Source organism: Cynara cardunculus, assembly GCF_001531365.2.
Source record: "Cynara cardunculus var. scolymus isolate 2C chromosome LG 11, CcrdV1, whole genome shotgun sequence".
NCBI classification, from domain to species: Eukaryota; Viridiplantae; Streptophyta; class Magnoliopsida; order Asterales; family Asteraceae; genus Cynara; species Cynara cardunculus.
Window position 1 is genome coordinate 6,404,320 of NC_037538.1, and position 20,236 is coordinate 6,424,555.

A 20,236-nucleotide genomic window follows, 5' to 3' on the forward strand; every position below is an offset into this window, starting at 1 on the left:
CCAAATTATAGAGAACAATTATTGAGTTTTAATAAAATAAAATAATATATATATATATATATATATATGTTATTATAGCATTAAAAATGTTTTTTAGTATTTTTTAATGTATAATTGTATTTAAAAGTTTATTAATGTTCAATGAACCCCCTATTTTTAATGTTTTTTAAGATGAATATTATCTTAGAGCAACTCTAATTGGACTGGTAAAATTGGGCATTTACCGACGATTTCTTTCCATCCAACTAACAAAATGGTCGAGATATTGGCGGTGATAAACAAAACTATATTTAGCCATCAACTGTAACGACTTCCATCGTTTACTCTCCAATAAGTGCACAAAGACTTCTTTAAATTTAACTCTAAATTAATAACATTACGATGAAAAGTAATTGAATAATAGATAAATAAAACATAAAGATATGCTTGTAACCTTACCCCTGATGATATAGGAGAGAAAGGCGGTTCGTGGAAAAATCGTCAAGATAAGACAGCTTATTTGAATATGAGATTTAACGTAGCAAATTAGATAGTAAACACATACTACAGCTGGTCACACACGTATACAAGTGAACAACTATCATGCATCTTGATCGGTCATATTGTTGATTTGAAAATGATTTGATTTAATACACTATCAATTAAAGAACACACACACGTAGCTCGTTCTAAACACATTATTGACCGTCTAAGGATAGACATGAGCCGACCTAGTGCAAAACCATCATATACTTTGTATCCTTATCGAATAACACCTTTTTTTTTTAATGAACTTAGATTTGTTAACTTATTTTATGTGTGCAACAGTATTTTTAAGTCCCCTCGTACCTTCATGACGTTTAAAAACTTGACCATGGTTCTCATGGATGGACGACGATGAAGGATGGAAAAACACTTAAATTTCTATACAGTATATCAAGACAATCTTGAACTTGTTCAAATTGACAAGTGAACTTGATTGTTTGATGTCATGGATCCTTCTGTCCAAATATGCAGGATTTGGTTGTTTATAGTAAAGCATAGCTAGTTTCGTGTGGGTCGAAACTGATCCAACAAGGAATTTTGCTACTGTAGACAATTACAGTTACGATTGCCGCTTCACCGAGGCTTCGGCCTCCCTGTTATCAAGCTCGTTAAGCATATGTTTTAAAGAAAAGCCGGGATGGAAGTTTGTTCGTGGACATTGCAAAGAAAGTCATGAAGGTAACTCGATCGTTGATCAAACGAAGATCGAAAGGTAACATGTATACATGATTTTTTAATATAATCAGAAGAAATATGATGATCATAAAAGATATGATGATCAACGAATGCCTTACTCTTTATATTCTGATAACCGGATGAATATTTTCGGTTTTAACTATAAATACATCAAATCTATGTCTGAATGTATAACCAAACTATACAATAAAACTCCTTGTATTTCTTGTCGGTTTGTGATCGAATGGTTTATTAGATTTACCAAAATTTGATAAAAAAAATAATGGAAATGTATTTAGATTTCATCTAACATATGGGGGTCAGTCTTGATTGTTCCTTCCAATTGGGAATCTTGAAGAGATCTCCAAATCGGATAAATTGAGAAACCAAAACGAAGGATTTCCAGTCTTTCTTCTTCTTCTTCCCACAGATTAATGGTTCAATTTCTGTTACCGCCTTTGTGTTACAGATTTCATTTTGATGATCAATCATCGTTACAATCAAGAATGAAGGGAGAGTTCGCTTGGGATGTCAACAAATTCAGCCCACTTATACCAAAAAGAAGAAGAAGAAAGCTACCATCTGCGCTAATATGGATAACATGATCGACTGTTTTCTTCCGAGCAAAAGAGGTTTACAACTGGATTTCTCAGGATGAGTTAGTAAATGCCGACAAATCCAAGGGCGAAGAAGAAATAGTTGTGGACGGAGGGGGTCAAGGGTTTGGAGGTGAATTGGAAATTTCGAATACGAGGGAGAGAATCAGAGAAAAATGGAAAATAGAAGTGAAAACGCGAAGAAGCTTGGGTTGAACAAAGCTCGAACTAATATGGGGGAGCTTCTTGAGACTTGTTTGCTGGAGGGGTTTCAGGTTTTCTTCAATTTCGGGAACAAGGTAGATTGCCTACTCATAATCATGACTTGCTTCTAATGGTTTTAGTTGTTCCTCTTGGTTGTTTTTATGGCAATAAAAACAAAAAGTTGTCTCTTTAAATTGGATTTAAGAGAGTAATATTTGAATCAGACTCAATGATCTTTTGTGCTTAAAGTAAATTCATATTGAATTGGTCTATTTGCTAAGGTATCACCCCAGATGTAAATGGTTTGAGGGCCTGAATTCTTATTCTCGGGTGGTGGTGGGTTGTAGGACTTGTGTAGATTACCGTCACTTAGATGAAAATGGATACTATATACCTATTGTTCTTCCCATCCAAACCAAAGATGCACAATATCACACTTTCGAATGGTGTCTTTCAATATAATACAGAGTAAATGTTGTTTCAAGAAAGAGACCGTAAACCGCACCCTAGGGGTTGCCACCTGCCTATCAATGCACCCTCGGTAACTCATTTGGTCTAGTGAAGGACCTCAGGACCTCTAGGTTATCGTGAATAAGTCTTAACCACTTAGACAATCCAAACTAGGAAAAACATGATGTATGGAGTATGGACTAGGCAGAGCAAATATTTTGGCATTCTTATGGAAATTAGTTCCCAAAGTGCTATGTTAGCGTTGCTTTCATTCAATGTAATAGACTAATAATAGTTAATGGATAAGTGCAATCTTTTAATATTGTCCATAACTTTCAGAGCGAAACGAAAATATTATCTTAGATCCCTTTCTCTCACCCTCTCTAGGTGAAATTTTTCTAGAAAATCACAACAGGGATCTTAGTGACATTTGAATCTGTCATTTTTGGTTCCTTGTATGTTACTTAAGAGTTCATATTTAGTTCAGTTTATGTTACTTAAGAGTTCACTTTTAGTTCATTTTATGAGTTCATTTTTAGTTACTTAAAGAGTTTATTTATAGTTCATATTTATGTTACTTTAGAGTTCAAAACGTTCTTCATATCTTGTTGGGATGTACATGTATAATATGAATTGGTTTCATGAGCACTCTGCCACTTTTTGATAAATTTCACTTTCCCTTGTGCGACATCCTCAACTAAGTATAAAACCCGTGCTGTTATTCATAATGTTTTAGTTATGAGGTTTGAAAAGATAATACAATGTATTGTTAATTACAGGGAATGGATCTAAAAGCATTAACTGAAGGCATGGGGATACTTTGTTCTTGCTGTTTGTATGAAGGATCCAAAGTGAGTCTATTTACTTGAAATGCATGTAATTTATTTTACATTTTTGTCTCTTATCATCTAAACCCGATTTAGGGGCTAGATGTCTTAGGGACGAAGTTAAACTAAATAATGGTATTCTATTGATTCATAGAGATGATTTGCTCAAAAAGGTTGAATAAAATAAGTAGCTTACAACTAATAAACAAGTAAGTTTCGAACAAGTGGCTTACAACTCGTCACCTATAGCAAGTAACCGGAGCTTTGTACCCATCATCCCATGTAGAAAATACTCTCCAAAAGTAGAAGATACTAGTAAGAAGCTAAGTGATGCTACTAGAAGTTATGAAATCGAGATACAAGTCCTAAGCTGGACGCAAAAGGAAAGTAAGCAATATTTGAGGTTAAGCTTAAACCAAGTGAGTTTCATATGATCTCCCAAACTAGGATATGTTTTCAATATTTGATTAGTTTCTTTTTTGTTAATAATTTTATACTTGTAAATTTGTCATAAACTATGATTACATGTGGTTGGTTATGTCATTATGTATTTTTGAAATTTGAGGTTCATTTGTTTGTTTTAAAAATTAAAAACTCATTTTTTTCTTTTCGTTTTTTAAAATGCATAATTTTTTTTTCTCTAAACGGGTACACAAGAGGTTTCCATACCCGTCAGAAAATTTCCCCCCAAACCCGTCGGTGATTAGGCGGGGCGGCGGGAACGGGGTTGGGGGTGCATTTCCCACCCCGTTTCCATCTCTATGTCCACCATCAGATACTACCCAGTACATACTACGGTCATTTTACTTGTGAGGTTCATATGTGTTGGTATGACCCTCACTGTGTTAGTTCATATTTAAGATCTCACATGTTTAGTTATTTTATGTTGCATTCTTGCAAGGTTCAGTATCATATGCATAACAAAGTTCAATATTTCACGATTTAATGGAAGTTCAATATTTAGAAAATGTCTTGATAACTGTTTAACACGAAAATCATGAACTAGTTGTGTGTACCTAAGGTTCGGCCAAAGTGGAAAGAGAAGAGATAGTTGAAGACGTAGTTCTATGTCCCACATCTAGCCGTGATTGATTTTGTGTTTTAGCTTGAACTACGTTTCATTCTAGTTGTTTCAGCATGTTTTAGTATTCAGTATTCAACATTCAATTTTAGTTGTATTCGTTGTCAGATTATTAAGTTTGTAATAATGTTGAAAGTCTTCCACTGTAATTGGTTAGTAGTAGGTTTTTGAAGTATATAATATTTATATACGACAAATGCAACAAATAAAATCACACCACCCTCACATCCCCTGACCTCATGGGAGGCCAAAGGCCCAGATACCACTAGGCCAAAGGCCCTTTGGTGGTTAGTAGTATGCTCATGTTATTGTTCGAATATGAAGATTCTTAGACCGTTACAACCGTGGGAAATAGGGTGTGACAAATTACTTGGCTTAAACTTAAAATTTGGTGTTTGAATTTCATTTGGATGCCAAATGGTAGGTTATTGCAACCCCTCAATTTCAGATGTATGCATGCTAGTCATATAGCATGTCTGCCTTGAAAAATGAGACAAGCCTCCTCCAGGTGATAGAAGAAATATAAAGATCCGTGTTGGCAATCTTGGACTGTGATTAGTTCATTGCCTTTGAAGGGAACTTCCATCTGTATGAACTGCAAGGATGATCAAGGGCCCCAATAGACTCATTATACTCATCCTATTTACTAATTAGTGGCGTGGTTTTCTTCTTGATGATCTTTAGACTCACTTAAACCATCTTCTATTGTAAATCTATTACTTCGTGAATCCAACACAAGTGCAAGTTGGACAAAGAAGTTAGGTACGGGTTAGTTGACATGTGTATCTTACATACCTGTTGCTTATTATGTGTACTAACTCTAGTATTTCTGGATACACTTTTAAGAATTTTGAATGCTCGTTTCTGGTCATATATCTGATGGATGATAGTGTTCGTACATTTGAAGTTATTGAGCAACGATTTGTGGTTTTTAGCTGAGCTTTTGGATGATTTAACCATTTGCATCTTTATGCTTTTTATATCATATCACATTATATAGGTATTATGTGCTATATCTCAAACCCAAAGATAGATGGTATGGGTTCAGGAAAATAATATGTGCCAAACAGGGGACAGGCTTTTATGATACATTATTGGCAACAGAAGTCCCACTTCTATGGTAAAAAGTGCCGGAACTAGTTCTTGTTCATTAGTGAACTTCTGATGTCATATGCAACACCTTTTATGTTCTTTGCTAACGAACACTTTATCATGTAAAATCAGCCTCATGTACGAAGTACTTTTCAATATGTCCACTTGATGTTTTAGATCAGTCTTTGATTTTTAATCTTGACTTAATCCTCTTGCACTTCCTAAATAACTGACATAACCTGTAAATACTAATGTAACCGTCTTGACTTAATCGAGGCTGTAAAATTTGGATGCAGTTGGCTGTGTCACTGGAGGGCATCACCATACTATGCAGTAGGGACCTTGTGAATGCAATGTCAGAGGCCTGGCTGCCTTGCGATTGTGTCAAGGTTCTATTTCTTAAGCTCTTTAAAATTATTTGGGTGTCCTGAAATTTATCTTTGGGGCATATTTTTCTGTGTTTGAATCTCACATTTAGTAATTTACGTTGTCCGTTTGGCAACAAGTTATTCAATATGTGCTACATATGTGTGCATAGCTCAAGACTTGTCCACCATATATAATCATTTGATAGGACTTCAAAAACTAAAATGCATACTACATATCAACTATAATGTTTACTTCCCAAAATTGACACGCATACCATAGCCATTTCCTAGAATAAAAGAAATTCTAAAAACAAGTCAACATTTAATTACAACTTAAGTTCTTCTAATTCAAAAGCTTTATTGTTTTTTAAATTTGTTTTTAATATATAAAAGATGTTGCTTTAATAACTTATTCTTTTGCTTTTTTTTTAATTTCAAGTAAGATGATGATGACAGGCGCACCACTCGGTAGTTTTAGCACTCATCGGTAAGTGTCTCATCACTTTGTAAATGACTCATCAACGCAACAAGCTCTTTACTTTTTTACTCAAAAATTGTGTTTCTTCTTTTCCACACAACCCCTGCACACTATATGCACATGCCAAGAAACATATACACACCACAAAAGTTGTGGCGTAGTGGTTGAGGCCCTGGGGGATGTGGTGGAATATCCCATCTGTGCAGGGTTCAATTCCAGGCGTACATAACAATTGTGGCCACTGAGTTTATCAGGGCTGATTTCTTGCGGTCAAAATTTGTCGGGGTTAGTCCAGGCATAGCCTGGGATACCTTTCCAAAAACATAGACACAGTGTACGGACACTAAGCTACTGGAAATTTTGAAACCTAATACATACTTATGCACAAACACTAGTAAGTTGTGAGCATGCAATAGAAAGTAGATGACCTCTTGTTGAAGCAATACAAGTTCTCAAATTATGTTCTCTTGTTCTTTAACTAGGTTTTTTCTTTTACTTCTACGAATTTGTTTAGTAGGTCTAGGTTATTAGATTTTGTTTACTCTTACTATCTTGTAGCAGCCTAACATGTGTCTAGTTGATCAACATCCATTTTATTCCATGACTTCTAGAGAAAAAAGTTGATCATATCTTATTCTCTAATAACCGAGTTACAACTGCTATTATGAAGGAAATATCAACCACTTCGTGTATTCTAGGAGATCTAAGGGGGAGTTTGGTTCACAGAATGGAATTTGATGGAATTGGAATCCATTAAAGGAATTTGACTTTGAAGAAATTGGAATGGAATTTGACCAGACGTTTGGTTGGTAGGAACTGGAATGGAATCTCAAAAGAATCGGAATCTCCATTAGTGGCATGTTAATATTGGTGGTGTGGGTGGGTGAGGGGGTGAAGGTGGCAGTTATGCGACGACAATAGTGGCATGGTGGTTAGTGATGGGATGAGGTTGATGTGGGTGGGTGGGTGCCCGGGTGGAGGTGACATATGTGACGACAACAAAGTGACATGTTGGTCAGTGCTGGGTTGGGGGGTTAGGGTGGGGATGGGTGGTGGTTGTGACAACGACTATGCTGTTATAGCGGTCAAAATACAAAATAGCGGTTATAGCGGTGGTATAACGGTTCAAATCTATGTTTGTTGTATGCACCTATTGGAGTTTTGATTAGTTTACAACAGGACATTCCTGTTTCTTCCAATAAATCCAACACATACTTTCTTGAGACACCATTATTCCTTTCCTTGATCAAGCCACTTCCATCCGAAGGAAATATTTGAGATTTTCTAGGTCCTTAGTTTCAAATTCTTATGCTAGATGACACTTAAGAGTTGGTAGTTTTTTTTGGAGTATATAATAATATTTATATACGGCAAATAAAACAAATAAACTCACACACCCTCCTAACCTTTGGTAAGGTTTGAACCCTTGACCTCCTAGGAGGCCAAGGACTCACATACCGCTCGGCCAAAGGCCCTTTGGTTAGTTCTTTATCATTTCCTATCAAGATTATGTTGTCGACATAGACAATAAGAATAACAATTCTTCCTTCTGAAAAGACTTCATAAATAACAATATAACAAAATTATTTGACTGACATTGCTTGTATCCAAACTTTATTACAGATTTTGTAAATTTTCCAAAGCATGCCCCATGTGATCACTTGAGTTTGCACTCCTTGTTATTGGTGCAAGAGTTCTCAAATCAGGGAGGAATTTCCATGTATACGTCTTCTTCTAGGTCTCTGTTCAAAAACAAAATTTTGATATCGAGTTGATACAGATTCCAATCACATTGGTAGCAAGAGACAAGGGAATTCATATAGTATCTAACTTAAGCCACAAGTTCAGATGTTCCTTGATAATCAATCCATACGATTGAGTACATCCCTTGGGTGTGCTTTCAATCGTTCAGTGCTCCCATTTGCTTTTTCTTGATTGTAATTGTACAAATCCACCTACAACAGACTGCCTTCTTTCCATGAGGTGGTTTTGTGATGGTCCATGCTCCATCCTTTTCAAATTATTGTATTTCCTTATTCACTACATGTTTCCATCGAAGGTGTTTGAAAGCCTCATTTGTACTTTTGTAGTGGTAGGAATTTGAACTTCGTCATGAGCAAATATGAAGGCTTAGTATGGTTGAGAGAGTCTTGATATGGAGGCTATCACTAAGATAAAAAGTTGATACATTTTATTTTCCGCATGAAAGACCTTGACCAACTTTATTTTTGGGGTTAGAGGTGAATTATCGACCACTTGTGAATCAAGTCAAGTATATTTACGATTTGGTTCATGTAGTTAGGAAGTTGTTGGGTACCAGGGAACGCTTCTTGAGTGGTCTAATATTGGGGTGGTTGTCCAGATACTCGAAAATATACTATTGGACGGTGTATGTTTCTTGGTGATGATCTTATCTTATGGAAGGCAAAAAACTTAACTTTGTGTCAATCATCTATTTAGTCAGAGAATCATGCCATGTCTGTCGCAAGTTATGAGATTATTTGGTTACGTTGTCTTCTCATGGAACTTGGTTTTCTCTCTGTTCAGCCAACTCCATTACATGTGGACAACATTAGTGCCATCTAAATTGTTGTGATTCCTGTCTACTATTAACACATACTTTATTATAGAGACCTATTATCACCAACTATTCAATCTTTCACTTCTCTCCGCTACTATACGGCTTACAGATACCTTAACCAAATCATTAGCAACCAACTTCATGATTTTCTTGTTGGCAAATTGATGCATGTAAATTTACAAGCATCAATTTGAGGGGGGATGTCGAAAATATAAGTAAAACTAAAGTGTTATGGCTGCACGAGGAAGAATGAGATAAGACAATGTAAGGAATCATTTTTCTTTGAAAATTTGGACTAATAAGTAAAAGCACGTTAAGGTTTAAATCTAAGTATGTGTTTATTTCATATTTATTTATATGAATTATAAGATAATTTCTTTGTTCTGTTAGTTTGCTTTAGATTTGTACACACACATACAAGGATAGGGGGTGAGATGGGGCTTTTTGCCGGGAGAGATAGGGCTACACTAGAGATCGGCGCTAAGCCTATTTTTTTTTGTGATTTTGCATGAAATATCTCGAGGGATTCAAGGGAGTGTCCCATGGTGTATGTTATTTGCTAACGACATTGTGCTTTTAGTAGAGTTGAAGGTAGAGGTCAATGAAAGGTTGGAGTAGTAGAGGGTGCCTTTGTAATCACAAGGATTGTGTATTAGTCATTCTAAGACAATACTTATGGTGCAATCTCAGTGCAAAGCACATTGATGAGGGGGTAGAAGTCAAGATTGGGGGGGCAAGGGTGCCTTAAAAGGACATTTTGAAGTATTTAGACTCAATGATTAGGACAGGGGGAGAGATAGAGAAGACATAACACATTGCATAAAGACAAGGTGGCTTAAGTTGAGAGCTGTGATAAGGGTGTTGTATGAAAAGGTCCCACTAAAATTGAAGGCTAAATTCTACAGGGTAGTCATCACACAAACTATGTTGTATGGGTCAGAATGTTGGGCAACAAAGAAGGCCAATGAGAGGAAGTTAGAAGTTGCGCGAATGAAGATGCTTAGATGGACATGTGGTTGTACCATGCTAGATAGGATACCAAAAGAGTTCTTCATGGCGGTGTTGGGAGTTGTGCCTATTATGAGGAAATCAATAGGGGGAACATTGCGGTGGTTGGGCATGTTATTGGTTGAATGGTAGCGGCACCGATAAGGAGAGTAGAAAGCATGATGGTAGAAGGGGCAGATCACGAAGGATGTGGGATGAGCAACTCAAGATGGACATGGCATCCTTAGATTTCCATGGACATGACATGTGATAGGAGTTCCCAGCAGGCATGGATCGGAGAAGGGAGTATGCAAGATGAGGATGGGATTATGGGGATTGGGGTGTGTTAGGGAGCTAGTGGATAGGTTTTCAAAGCCATACAATAGGTGGAGAGATGTGTACTTTTTCTTATATGCTTTATGTTTCAATATGCCTTGCATTTTTTATGTTTCAATATGCCTTGCATTTTTTATGTTTCAATATGCCTTGCATTTTTTATGTTTCATTGTGCTATTTTCTTCTTTCTTTCCTAATTGTCTGTTGATTACATTTCACTAGTCTTACTTATCCTCCCTTTCTCACCCTTGTGCAAAAGTGGGGGGTCTTCACTCTTCATGGAAATGGATGCTCCACTCTTCAGGGTAGAGGTCAGTTTAGCATGCATCTGATCCCCTAGACCCTATTTTCACGTGATATATAATGGGCTGGTCTCGTTTGGATCATAAATTTATAGAATCTCAGGATCCTGGTGTTTATGTATCATGCACTCATGTACCTGCAATCATATGGGCTTCTTGTTCTCCATTATGGGCCTTGAGGAAAGTCCTAATAGCGACTGGTCATGTTTGGCCCAAAGTGCACACACACACCTCTCACTCTCATATTCCCTAATTCTTCCTTCGAGTTTGCCAGCCCTTTAGTCCTTCAGCAAACCTTTACCAAGTCTCGACTTCCTAGGGCTCCAACCATATCATATCAAAACTGGTTATAGCGTTTGTTTGCATGTGCAAGTTGGTTCTTGGTGCAATTGCTGGCAAATCAAGTAAAACTGCATTAGGATATTAAATGAACATTCTCTATATCTTTCTCTCCGTTTCCCACTTCATCATAATGGAAATTGGGAGGTCTAATCTCCATGATTTCTTTCCACAATTGAAAATAATCCAGCTTTCAGTTTGTCAAATCTACATGCTACCGCTAAAGACTGCTCATCATCACTGCCTTAGGATATCACTCTCATACTTACATTTTTTCTTCTATTTTCATTATAAGTGCACAAGGCCCACTATTCTTATCCCCTTTTGAATCAAATAAGATCAAAATATGTAATGAATTTGGGATTGTTTTGCTATATCTTTGAAGTATAAGTTTTGTGCATTAAATGTAGAGAGCAATTTCTTGTTTTGAGACATTATTATTGCTAAAAGTTGTAGATCTAGAATAAGAAAACATTTTTGTTTCTTGTTTTTATTATAAAAACCGAGATTTGAAATTTGAAAATTTAAAAAGTAATTTAGTTCAATAAAATCAAATTATCAAGTATCTACAAAGTATTGAAAATCCAAAGCTTGTTTTTGTGATCTTGGTTCACATTTTCGTTGTAGACACCCTTACACCTCAAAAATCCGTGTTTCGCTTTTTGACTCAAGGGTGGTTGGGCTTTCGAATCCTTTTGAAGACAAAGCTTCATTTTGTTAAGGTTTTAATAGCCATTCCCCCAAAGTTGACTTCTATTCTGCCCCTCTAGGGTTTGTATTAAATCTGCCCCCTTTCATCCTTTGCCGCTGCTCACTCTGAACAGCCATCGGTCATCTCTCCCCCTTCCGCTGCTCCATCATCTGCATCCAAGGTGTGTCGATCCTCTGTTGTGTCGATCCCTCCCTCATATGCATCTGTCATCTGTGTGTGTGTATCATCCTCTGTAGGGAGTGTGAACTGTGGGTATGTTACATGATATTGTTTTTGCTAGGGTTCTTCTGATTCTATATAAATCAATAATTCTGAGCTTGATTATATTGAATCGTAGAAATTATAGACAGAAAGGAAGTTTACTTATGAATTTTGCATCAATGTCCCCGTTTTCTGGTTAGAGTTTTATTACGCTACCAAATGCTCTGCTGCACTTCTCCCCCAACAGAATTGATATGGATTTTGTTGCTAATTTAGCATCAACATCCTTTAATATGGATTATTTATTGTAAAGATCTAATGTAATTGTTCTTTTTTATACAAAAAGGTTTAGAATGATGTCAAGTTCTCCTACCATGTTTAATGCCAATTTCTTATGGTACTTTCAACTTTGGTAAATGTATCTTCTGTCAATCTTCTTTCTTTTCTTGCTTCTACCAATTTTCTTCTCTCTAGATTCATATCTCTTACTCTCTCTTCTCTTGAGGCGACCAATGGACAAAATCGAAGCTGTGTACTTAACATGTGGTCCGATCCAGGCTGAGGCTGCTACGGGCTTCTCAGAAGTTTTTTGAATTTGAATATATGTGTGTGTGTGTGTATATGTGATGGTTTGTCTATCTATATCTTTAAGTACTTGTTAACATGCATTAGATGTTCTCTAAGAAAATCCTGCCAGTTTCTTTTACCAATTATTAATTACTTGTGCTTTTTAATGTTGCTCCATCCCCTGCCTATAAAAAAAATCCTGCCTATATCCTTGCTATCTGACAATCAGACCTGATAATGGTGAACTTCATAAGAAAAGAACGAGACAAGTAGAAAGGGTGAAATTTCATTGTATATCTGTATGATTAACTTTTGGGTTAGGTACATCAATTTCTCTTTGTTGCATTTGCTTTGTGGAATTCAATTACAAGAAAATACATTCAGAAAAGCATTTTCAGTTTACAGATTTTACGTTTTCAAGAGAACAACCTTGCCAAACACGCTTGTCTTGCAGTAGAAAACATGATTTACAACCCTGTTTAGGCTGCAGAAATATCTAAATGAACCATGGAAGTAGTCCTTTAATTGCTTAAAGTGATATATCACTAGAAAGCAAAGATCTTGCCATTATCTTTGAACATCAGAGCTAGAGTTTGCAATTAATACACATATTTGTTCATAAAACATGGTATCAAATTTATAACTTTTCTGATATTGCCTCTCATATCATCCTACCGTGTTTCTGCAGTTCCGTAGGACTAACGTCCCTGGAAGTATTATGGAGGGAAATTCATATGAAGAGCAGAGTCAACGGAAGGCAATAATGAAGTGGGTTCTCTTCTTTTAAACTATAATAATAGACCCTTTTCCTGGTTTTAAACTTGAGGAAGGTAATGCCCGTCTCTTTTATGACATTTTTATGGTGTGAGTTTCAGGTCATTGAGGTCAGTTCCAAAATCCAGGAAAAGTGCTGCGGATTTTAACTTGTCACTTCATAAGATAAAAGGGAAAATACGGCGGAAAAGGTTGGTGTATTGGAACCAAAACCCATTAATATTCTCTTCCCCGATATTAAATTTCTACATGATTATAGTAAAGGGTAGATGCGAAAAATGGTGTTGAACTTATATCATTCTCTCCAGGAAAGTGCTAATATCTTTTGGGTGTTTCAGGTCATCAAAGTCTGCTTCTGCACAGGAGTCAACCAATGGTGAAACTAAACCTCGGAGTCGTCCAACATTAAAGTTGATCCCTAATTTTAATCAAGTTACTTGTTAAACCATATCATAACATGCAGGAAAGTAACCTTTTGAATCTTGTGATGTTTTCAATTGTCAAGGGATCAGCAGATGAACCGGTTGATATTTCGGGAAGGAGGATTACCTGATGGATCTAAAGTAGCTTATATTAATCATGGAGAGGTAGTACAATACGTATGCCAATATTAGATCACTGTATTATTTCATTAATCTAACATCCTCTTCATGACAGAGACTGCTAGAGGGTTATAAGCTGGGCCGTGGGATATTCTGTTATTGCTGCAATACTGAGGTACTTCTTTTTTGACCCTTAGGGGGCGTTTGGTTTGATGGAATGGTTTTGAGGGATTTGGATTTTGTGGAAGGATTTGGAATTGGAGGGATTTGGATTTGGAATTTTTGGTGTGTTTGGTTTGTAGGATTTGAAATGTAATTGAATTCCATTTTTTATAAATAATTTATAAGAACAAATTGTAAATAATTATAAAAATAATTAAATTACCTTTTATAAGCAGATTGTTATAAAACAAATGTTCTTCTACATATTTTAAAACATTATTACGCATTAATCCAACAAAATCCCGCGAAATAACAACCCCCAATGGGATTTCTGAATCCCATGTTTGTGGGATTTCTAGGAAATCCCGGGATTTCAAATCCAAGCAATCCTTCAAACCAAACATGGGATTGGAATGGAATTCAATTCCAAATCCCTCTAAATCCAATACAATCCTGCAAACCAAATGGGACCTTAGACTTTTGGCATAGAGGATGAAATGATTTTCTTTCAATCTGTGAATAGGTCAGCCCGTCACAGTTTGAAGCTCATGCTGGCCAGGCCTCCCGCAAAAAGCCGTGAGTTTCTCCACCAAAAACACACACACACACATGCATAGACATGTTTCCTTCAATTTTTCTGTATAATTTGTTGATATTTTTGTATTCAAACATTGCCAGCTATGGGAATATCTTTGTCTCAAGCGGGGTGTCTCTTCATGAATATGCCTCTTCCTTGAAACTAAATTGTGAGCGTCTGGCAAAGCAGAATGACGACATATGTAGACATTGTTCGGAAGGTGAAGACCTAATGCTCTGTGCTGGATGCCCTAGGTCCTATCATGAAGGTAGAGTTTAAATTGAGTATTGGTTTTGTTTTGTTGTTTTATTATGTTAGTGTGCTAGCCAGTTACTTCGAGTGTTTTATACTTGCTTTGCTTATAAAAATCAGTATCAAACGTTTACAACCAGAAACGCACTCCCTACCTTTCTCTTTTATGGAATGGAATTTTTCACCATTCTTGTTGTAATTCATTACATAAACAGAGATCTAAACTTTGTTCAGTTCATATTGTCTATTGGGAAAGAAGCCACAATTATTATTTTTGTCATTTCATCTGATTCTTGTACGGTGAATTGGTTGTGATTCTGATGTATAGGGTCTTTTAGGTGTTTGGGTATTTCAGTTTCTTTAGCATAAGTTTTTGATCGGTTTCATTTACTTCAACTAGTAAGTACATGATTATCGTAGCTATAAAGTATTACTCTTTTTGGGATAAATATAGTACTCTCTCGGTCCCAAAATAAGTGTCCACATTTCTATTTTAGTTTGTGCCAAAATAAGCTTCCACTTTCAAAACTAAGTATCTGCTTTCCCATTTTACCGATAACTATGAGACTGAAATTTTCTCTCTCTCTCTCTCTATTATTAAGGGTAATTTGTCCTTTGTTTAATTAAAAAGCGCTATAACTATATATTCTTATAACCGAGTCTTTTTTATTGTGGACATTTATTTCGGGATGGAGGAAGTAATCCTATTTTTATCATAGTTAACTCGGTATTTGTTATTCAGAACATTCTGATTAAATAGATATCTTGAGTCCTGGACAACGAACAGCAAACAGTCGTTTACACCAAAATCTGTTTGACATCCTGTTACCTACCTCTAACCATATTAGAAGCAGTTTCTCTGTTATTTTTGCATTTTTTTATGCTTATTAGGAGGGTGATAATTGGTTAAAAAAACAAATTATTCTGTGCTTGCTCCTAGTTCTGTCCATTTTTGGCTATATCTCCAGAGTCCCATGTTCAAATTGATAAGTTTCTTAATTATGTCTCATCTGTATTAAATTATGTCTCATCTGTATATGTACCTTACAAATAATATTTTGCTGGCTGAAGGATGCCACTTCGTTCTCCTCACTAGGATCCTAAACCCAAAGGATATGCGTCGTTTATCTTCGTTTTTCACAGATAGGCTAGTATACTATATAAACCAACAAGGGATATATGTGTATTTGATTCGATTCAACGGGAATGCTCTGTGATAAATGATGAGTTGATAAGTTGCTCGCTGTGGTTGTCTCATAAGGGAATCTGATTTGCATTCTTTTGGTCACACAGCATGTCTCCATGAAAAAAGCACCACTCCTGGGAAAGTGTTTACCGGGAAATGGTTTCGAGGGAAATGGTTTTGCCCATGTTGCCAAAAATCTATGAAGCCCGTGGATCAGAGAGCAAACTCTCTGGCCGCTGGAAGAATTTCAGGAGTTGATCCAATAGAGCAGATAACAAAGCGTTGCATTCGCATTGTTGATAATCCAGATAAATTTGACCTTGTTGCATGTTCATTATGCAGGTAACACTGTTTTGCAAGAAATGATGAGCCATGTTTTGTGTCTTTGGAACTCTATTTGTGCTATATTATGGCAACAAAACCTTGCTTCATCTTTATCAAATTGTGTAATCCTGTTTGAATAACTTGGTTCTATACAGATCCTATGACTTCAGCCAAGATGGTTTCAATGATCGGACTGTTATTGTTTGTGATCAGGTAGTTAACAATGTTTGCCTGTTACTTTCCTACTTGTGAGTTGCTCATGTAGAGTTCAGCTGTTTGTTTTCATGCTGCTTCTTAGATCTATGCGCTAATTCATATTTCATTACCTCACAGTGTGAAAAGGAATTCCATATAGGCTGTCTGAGGGAGCACAAGATTGATGATCTGAAGGTGGGTTCATTTTAAAGTCTTTTTCTTCATCAGTGTATATAATAAATTCTTATTTTTGTGGAAATTATAATGGGCAAAATGTATCAAAATGCAACAATGTCTGGTTTTTAGTTCTAATCTAGTGCAAGGAAGAATCTTTTTTCTCGCTCGATGTAATAAAGTTTCAAAATTTTCTATTTTGTACCCATTTAACCGATAACGTGTTCATTTTGTAACATTTGATGATGAGGATCCCATTTACGGAAGGTTTATGAATGAGTTTATGGTGAAATGGACGATAAACTTGATATTCACATCACCAAATGTGAGATTAGGTAGAATGTTTTTGAAACTTCATTACATTGGTTGAGAAATTTTGAAACTTTGTTACATTAAATAAGAAATCTTAAAACTTTGTTATATTTATTGAGAGAAAAAGATTATTTGTTTCACCAAATAGGAATTAAGAAAAATTTCGTTGCATCTAATGCATTTTGCCCAATTATAATTTCTTACAGTCCCATATAACAATGAAGTTTTCGCAAGATCCAATATGACTGTCCATGTGTTACAGGAATTACCCGTTGGAAATTGGTTTTGCTGCGTGGATTGTGATAGAATTCACTCTGTTCTTAAGGATTTGAGAACATGTGGACCGGAGAGGGTCCCTGATTTTCTTATGGACATAGTTAGGAATAAGTGGAAGGAAAGTGATGCCAATGGTTTCATTTTTGACATGGAGTGGATTGTTCTCTGTGGCAAGGATGCTTTACATGAGCACCAATTATTGCTTTCAGAAGCTGTTGATATCTTTCATGTGAGTATTGCTTACACTCTACAGTGCTACAGATTAATTCATGCAAATTTATACGTGTTCCATTGTAGGGTTCGCGGTGCAGTTTAGGGCCAAACCGCACAGCATATGCGGTTTGAAGATTTTCCCAAACCACAAACCGCACCGCATATGCTCAAACCGCAAAAAACCGTACCAGGAAATGTGGTGTGGTTTGGACCTAGCGCATTTCAAGCCAATAATTATAAAATCACAACATCAAAATGAAGTTGACGATTTTTTTTCCATATTCCTTACAACCAAAAGTTATAATACGTATTAAATGTGTAATTAAAAATAGTGAAAGAAACTAAAGAGTTCCATAAATAATCCAAAGACATCTGAAAAGTGAAATTCAAAATAAATTCGACAATGATGTGTGATAGAAGACAAAAGAAAATAACTCAAATAAGGAATTTGTAATTAAAACTGAAAAATGTATTAGTTATTTTATAATATATTATTGATAATGTATTTTTAAAATATATAAAAATGTGCAGTGTGGTGCGGTTTGAACCGCGATTTGAAGATTCAAAACCACAAACCACACCGCAAAGTGCTGTTTAATAAAATTGCAAACCGCAAACCGCACCGTGCAAGCTCTAAACTGCAAGTTGTGATGCGGTGTGGGCAGTTTGGCCACTTAGATGAACACCCCTAGTTCGTTGTTTTCAAGGTCCAAAATGGGCACTATGAGCTTAATTAGTAACAGTTTATTCTGTTGTTTTCATACCAACAGGAATGCTTCGATCCTATTATTGATTCAACAACTGGAAGTGATTTTATCCCATCGATGGCTTATGGGTAAGCGTAAAAAACAAATTACTTATTGAATAGTTAGTTCTCTATTTGTTCTTTAACACCTAAAACTTTCTTTCTTTCTTTTCTCTCCAACCAACAGAATGAAAATGGGCGATTCAGACTTTTCAGGAGTGCATTGCGCAATGTTGATGAGAGGGTAAAGAGACCATTTTCATTTTTGTATTTATTTGTGTGCTTGTCACTGCGTATACATTTGTTGCTCCTGTCAGAATTATTGGCTTAATGGAAGTGTAAGAGAGGGCAGGTTCAGATGAGAACCATAAATAGTTTGAGAACAGGGGAACCAACTACTCATGATGAATATCATGATATTCATAATGAATATTGAATAATTCATGAACTTTTTTTAAGGTTATTCATCATGAATAACTCATGAAATAGTTGATTTCCATGTTCACAAAGTATTTATGGTTCTCATTTGAACTTTCCTTGGTATAATATACGTTGAACTTGTTCTAGCAATAGATAGGCTAGACTCTGCTTCAGTATATTATTGCAGGTTATTTGAAGTTATTATTACTCCTGTAAAATTTCTCCAAATTTGGTGGTGATCTTAATAACGATTCTTATGCTAATTGTGCAGGTCAAGTGTTATTACAGCTGGGATGTTCCGTATTTTTGGGCAGGACGTTGCTGAGCTCCCAATAGTTGCTACTAGTAAACCTGAACAAGGAAAGGTGAGTATATTATTCTCTCCAAAATCACTGTGCTCACACCATCTTGTTAATCTATTCCGCTTTACCTATATTAAATTATTAATGATAGAGTTTCATAGCATCTCACTCCTGTTACCTCTTTTCTAGCTAGTTGTTTAACTGTTTCGAGTAGTTCAGAGTCGCTGAATCAACTTTCTAATTCGCAGAAAATAAATTTTGCATTGATATGAATCCCAAAAATGGAAGTAAATCAATACACCAAAGTACCAAACCAAACTTAAACAGTATATCCCACTAAAATAAATAATCAAATTTGCATCGATATTTATCCAGGAAGGGCATGTAAATTAACCAAATTATCATTGATATGCTCATTTGTAGCTGAGCACCTGATTAGCTTGTGAACTTCAAACTTGGTAATAGAAAACCGTTTCTTAATGTTCAAATTTTCTTTCATTTATTTGTTTATCTTTTTCTTTTCTTTCAAACTTCCGGGACCAATATATTTTCACAAATTCTTTTTCTCAAACCCTTTCTAAAAGCCGAGAGTCCTCATAGAGACAACATTTCTACTCATTGGGATAGAGGTAAGGTCTGCATACATCATCCCTCCGTAGACCCTACTCCTTGTGAGATTCACTCGGTTCTTCTGATTTGGTTGGGGTGAGGGTAGGTTGCTTGGTTCATATCTTAAAATCATAGCATTACCCATTTCCATCATTAATTATTATGTACAATTTTGGTTTATTTTAGATCACTTGAGTCCTAAAATCACTATGCCTATTCAGAATATTAGTTTGAAGCAAGCAGTTTATGTAGTAGTGATTCCGGTTACTTATTGGCAGGGCTTCTTTCAACTTTTCTTCACTTGCTTTGAGAGAATGCTCTCATATTTGAACATTAAGAAGATTGTGATTCCAGCTGCTGAGGATGCTAAATCCCTTTGGACCAACAGATTGGGTTTCATTAAAGTGATCCCAAAAGAGGTATTATGTGATTTCTTATTCATTGTGAATGAAGCTTCATTCATCCTCAAAACAAACAACTTATAATGGTTTGGTGGGGTTTCAGCTTAGTGAATACAGGCAAACATTGACCTCAATGGTAGCATTTCGTGGGACGTCTATGCTAGAAAAGGAGGTCCCTGAAGGTGAAATCACATTCGAAGATGGTGTCCGTTTCAGTCTTTCTATGGGGTAAGCAGCAATGAATACCGTTTTCGTTTTGTGCAATACCCTGTTGGATTTTGTTCCGTTTGATGGATTAAGGTAACAAACTGTAAACATCTTGGATGGATGCTTTCTACTATGTTTAACTGGTTTGTGTTTTCTAGGGGTCTTAGGAATAATGTGTTCGGTTCTTAGAACATGAACCGGCTTTGGATTTCCTATGAATGTGTGTGGAGATTTAGACTCGTGA

General features: G+C 36.0%; 1 protein-coding gene across 3 annotated transcripts; it reads left to right on the forward strand.

Moving 5' to 3' along the window:
• Nucleotides 1–994: 994 nt before the first annotated feature.
• Nucleotides 995–20,231, forward strand: LOC112521088 (increased DNA methylation 1-like). 3 transcript variants are annotated; one of them, XM_025129746.1, is made up of 20 exons: nucleotides 995–1,237; nucleotides 1,670–2,095; nucleotides 3,230–3,301; nucleotides 5,747–5,839; nucleotides 13,010–13,089; nucleotides 13,197–13,286; nucleotides 13,434–13,505; nucleotides 13,601–13,682; nucleotides 13,753–13,812; nucleotides 14,323–14,375; nucleotides 14,478–14,644; nucleotides 15,922–16,156; nucleotides 16,294–16,351; nucleotides 16,472–16,528; nucleotides 17,082–17,324; nucleotides 18,079–18,143; nucleotides 18,241–18,297; nucleotides 18,745–18,838; nucleotides 19,663–19,803; nucleotides 19,889–20,231. In XM_025129746.1, exons 2-20 carry the CDS (start codon nucleotides 1,973–1,975, stop codon nucleotides 20,015–20,017), a joined length of 1,971 nt encoding a protein of 656 aa, XP_024985514.1. In that variant the 5' UTR covers nucleotides 995–1,237; nucleotides 1,670–1,972; the 3' UTR covers nucleotides 20,018–20,231. The 3 variants fall into 3 exon arrangements, with proteins under 3 accessions (XP_024985514.1, XP_024985516.1, XP_024985515.1); XM_025129748.1 differs by lacking the exons at nucleotides 995–1,237; nucleotides 1,670–2,095; nucleotides 3,230–3,301 and adding an exon at nucleotides 6,262–6,305 and having other exon boundaries at nucleotides 5,759–5,839; XM_025129747.1 differs by lacking the exons at nucleotides 995–1,237; nucleotides 1,670–2,095; nucleotides 3,230–3,301 and adding an exon at nucleotides 6,258–6,305 and having other exon boundaries at nucleotides 5,767–5,839.
• Nucleotides 20,232–20,236: the final 5 nt, after the last annotated feature.

Bases quoted from the DNA above. Each gene is read 5' to 3' on its own strand.
- LOC112521088 (XM_025129746.1), top strand. From the start codon at position 1,973: ATGGAAAATAGAAGTGAAAACGCGAAGAAGCTTGGGTTGAACAAAGCT. The intron at 3,302-5,746 runs GTGAGTCTATTT...ATTTGGATGCAG, and splicing joins GTTTGTATGAAGGATCCAAA to TTGGCTGTGTCACTGGAGGG. The intron at 17,325-18,078 runs GTGAGTATTGCT...TCATACCAACAG, and splicing joins AAGCTGTTGATATCTTTCAT to GAATGCTTCGATCCTATTAT.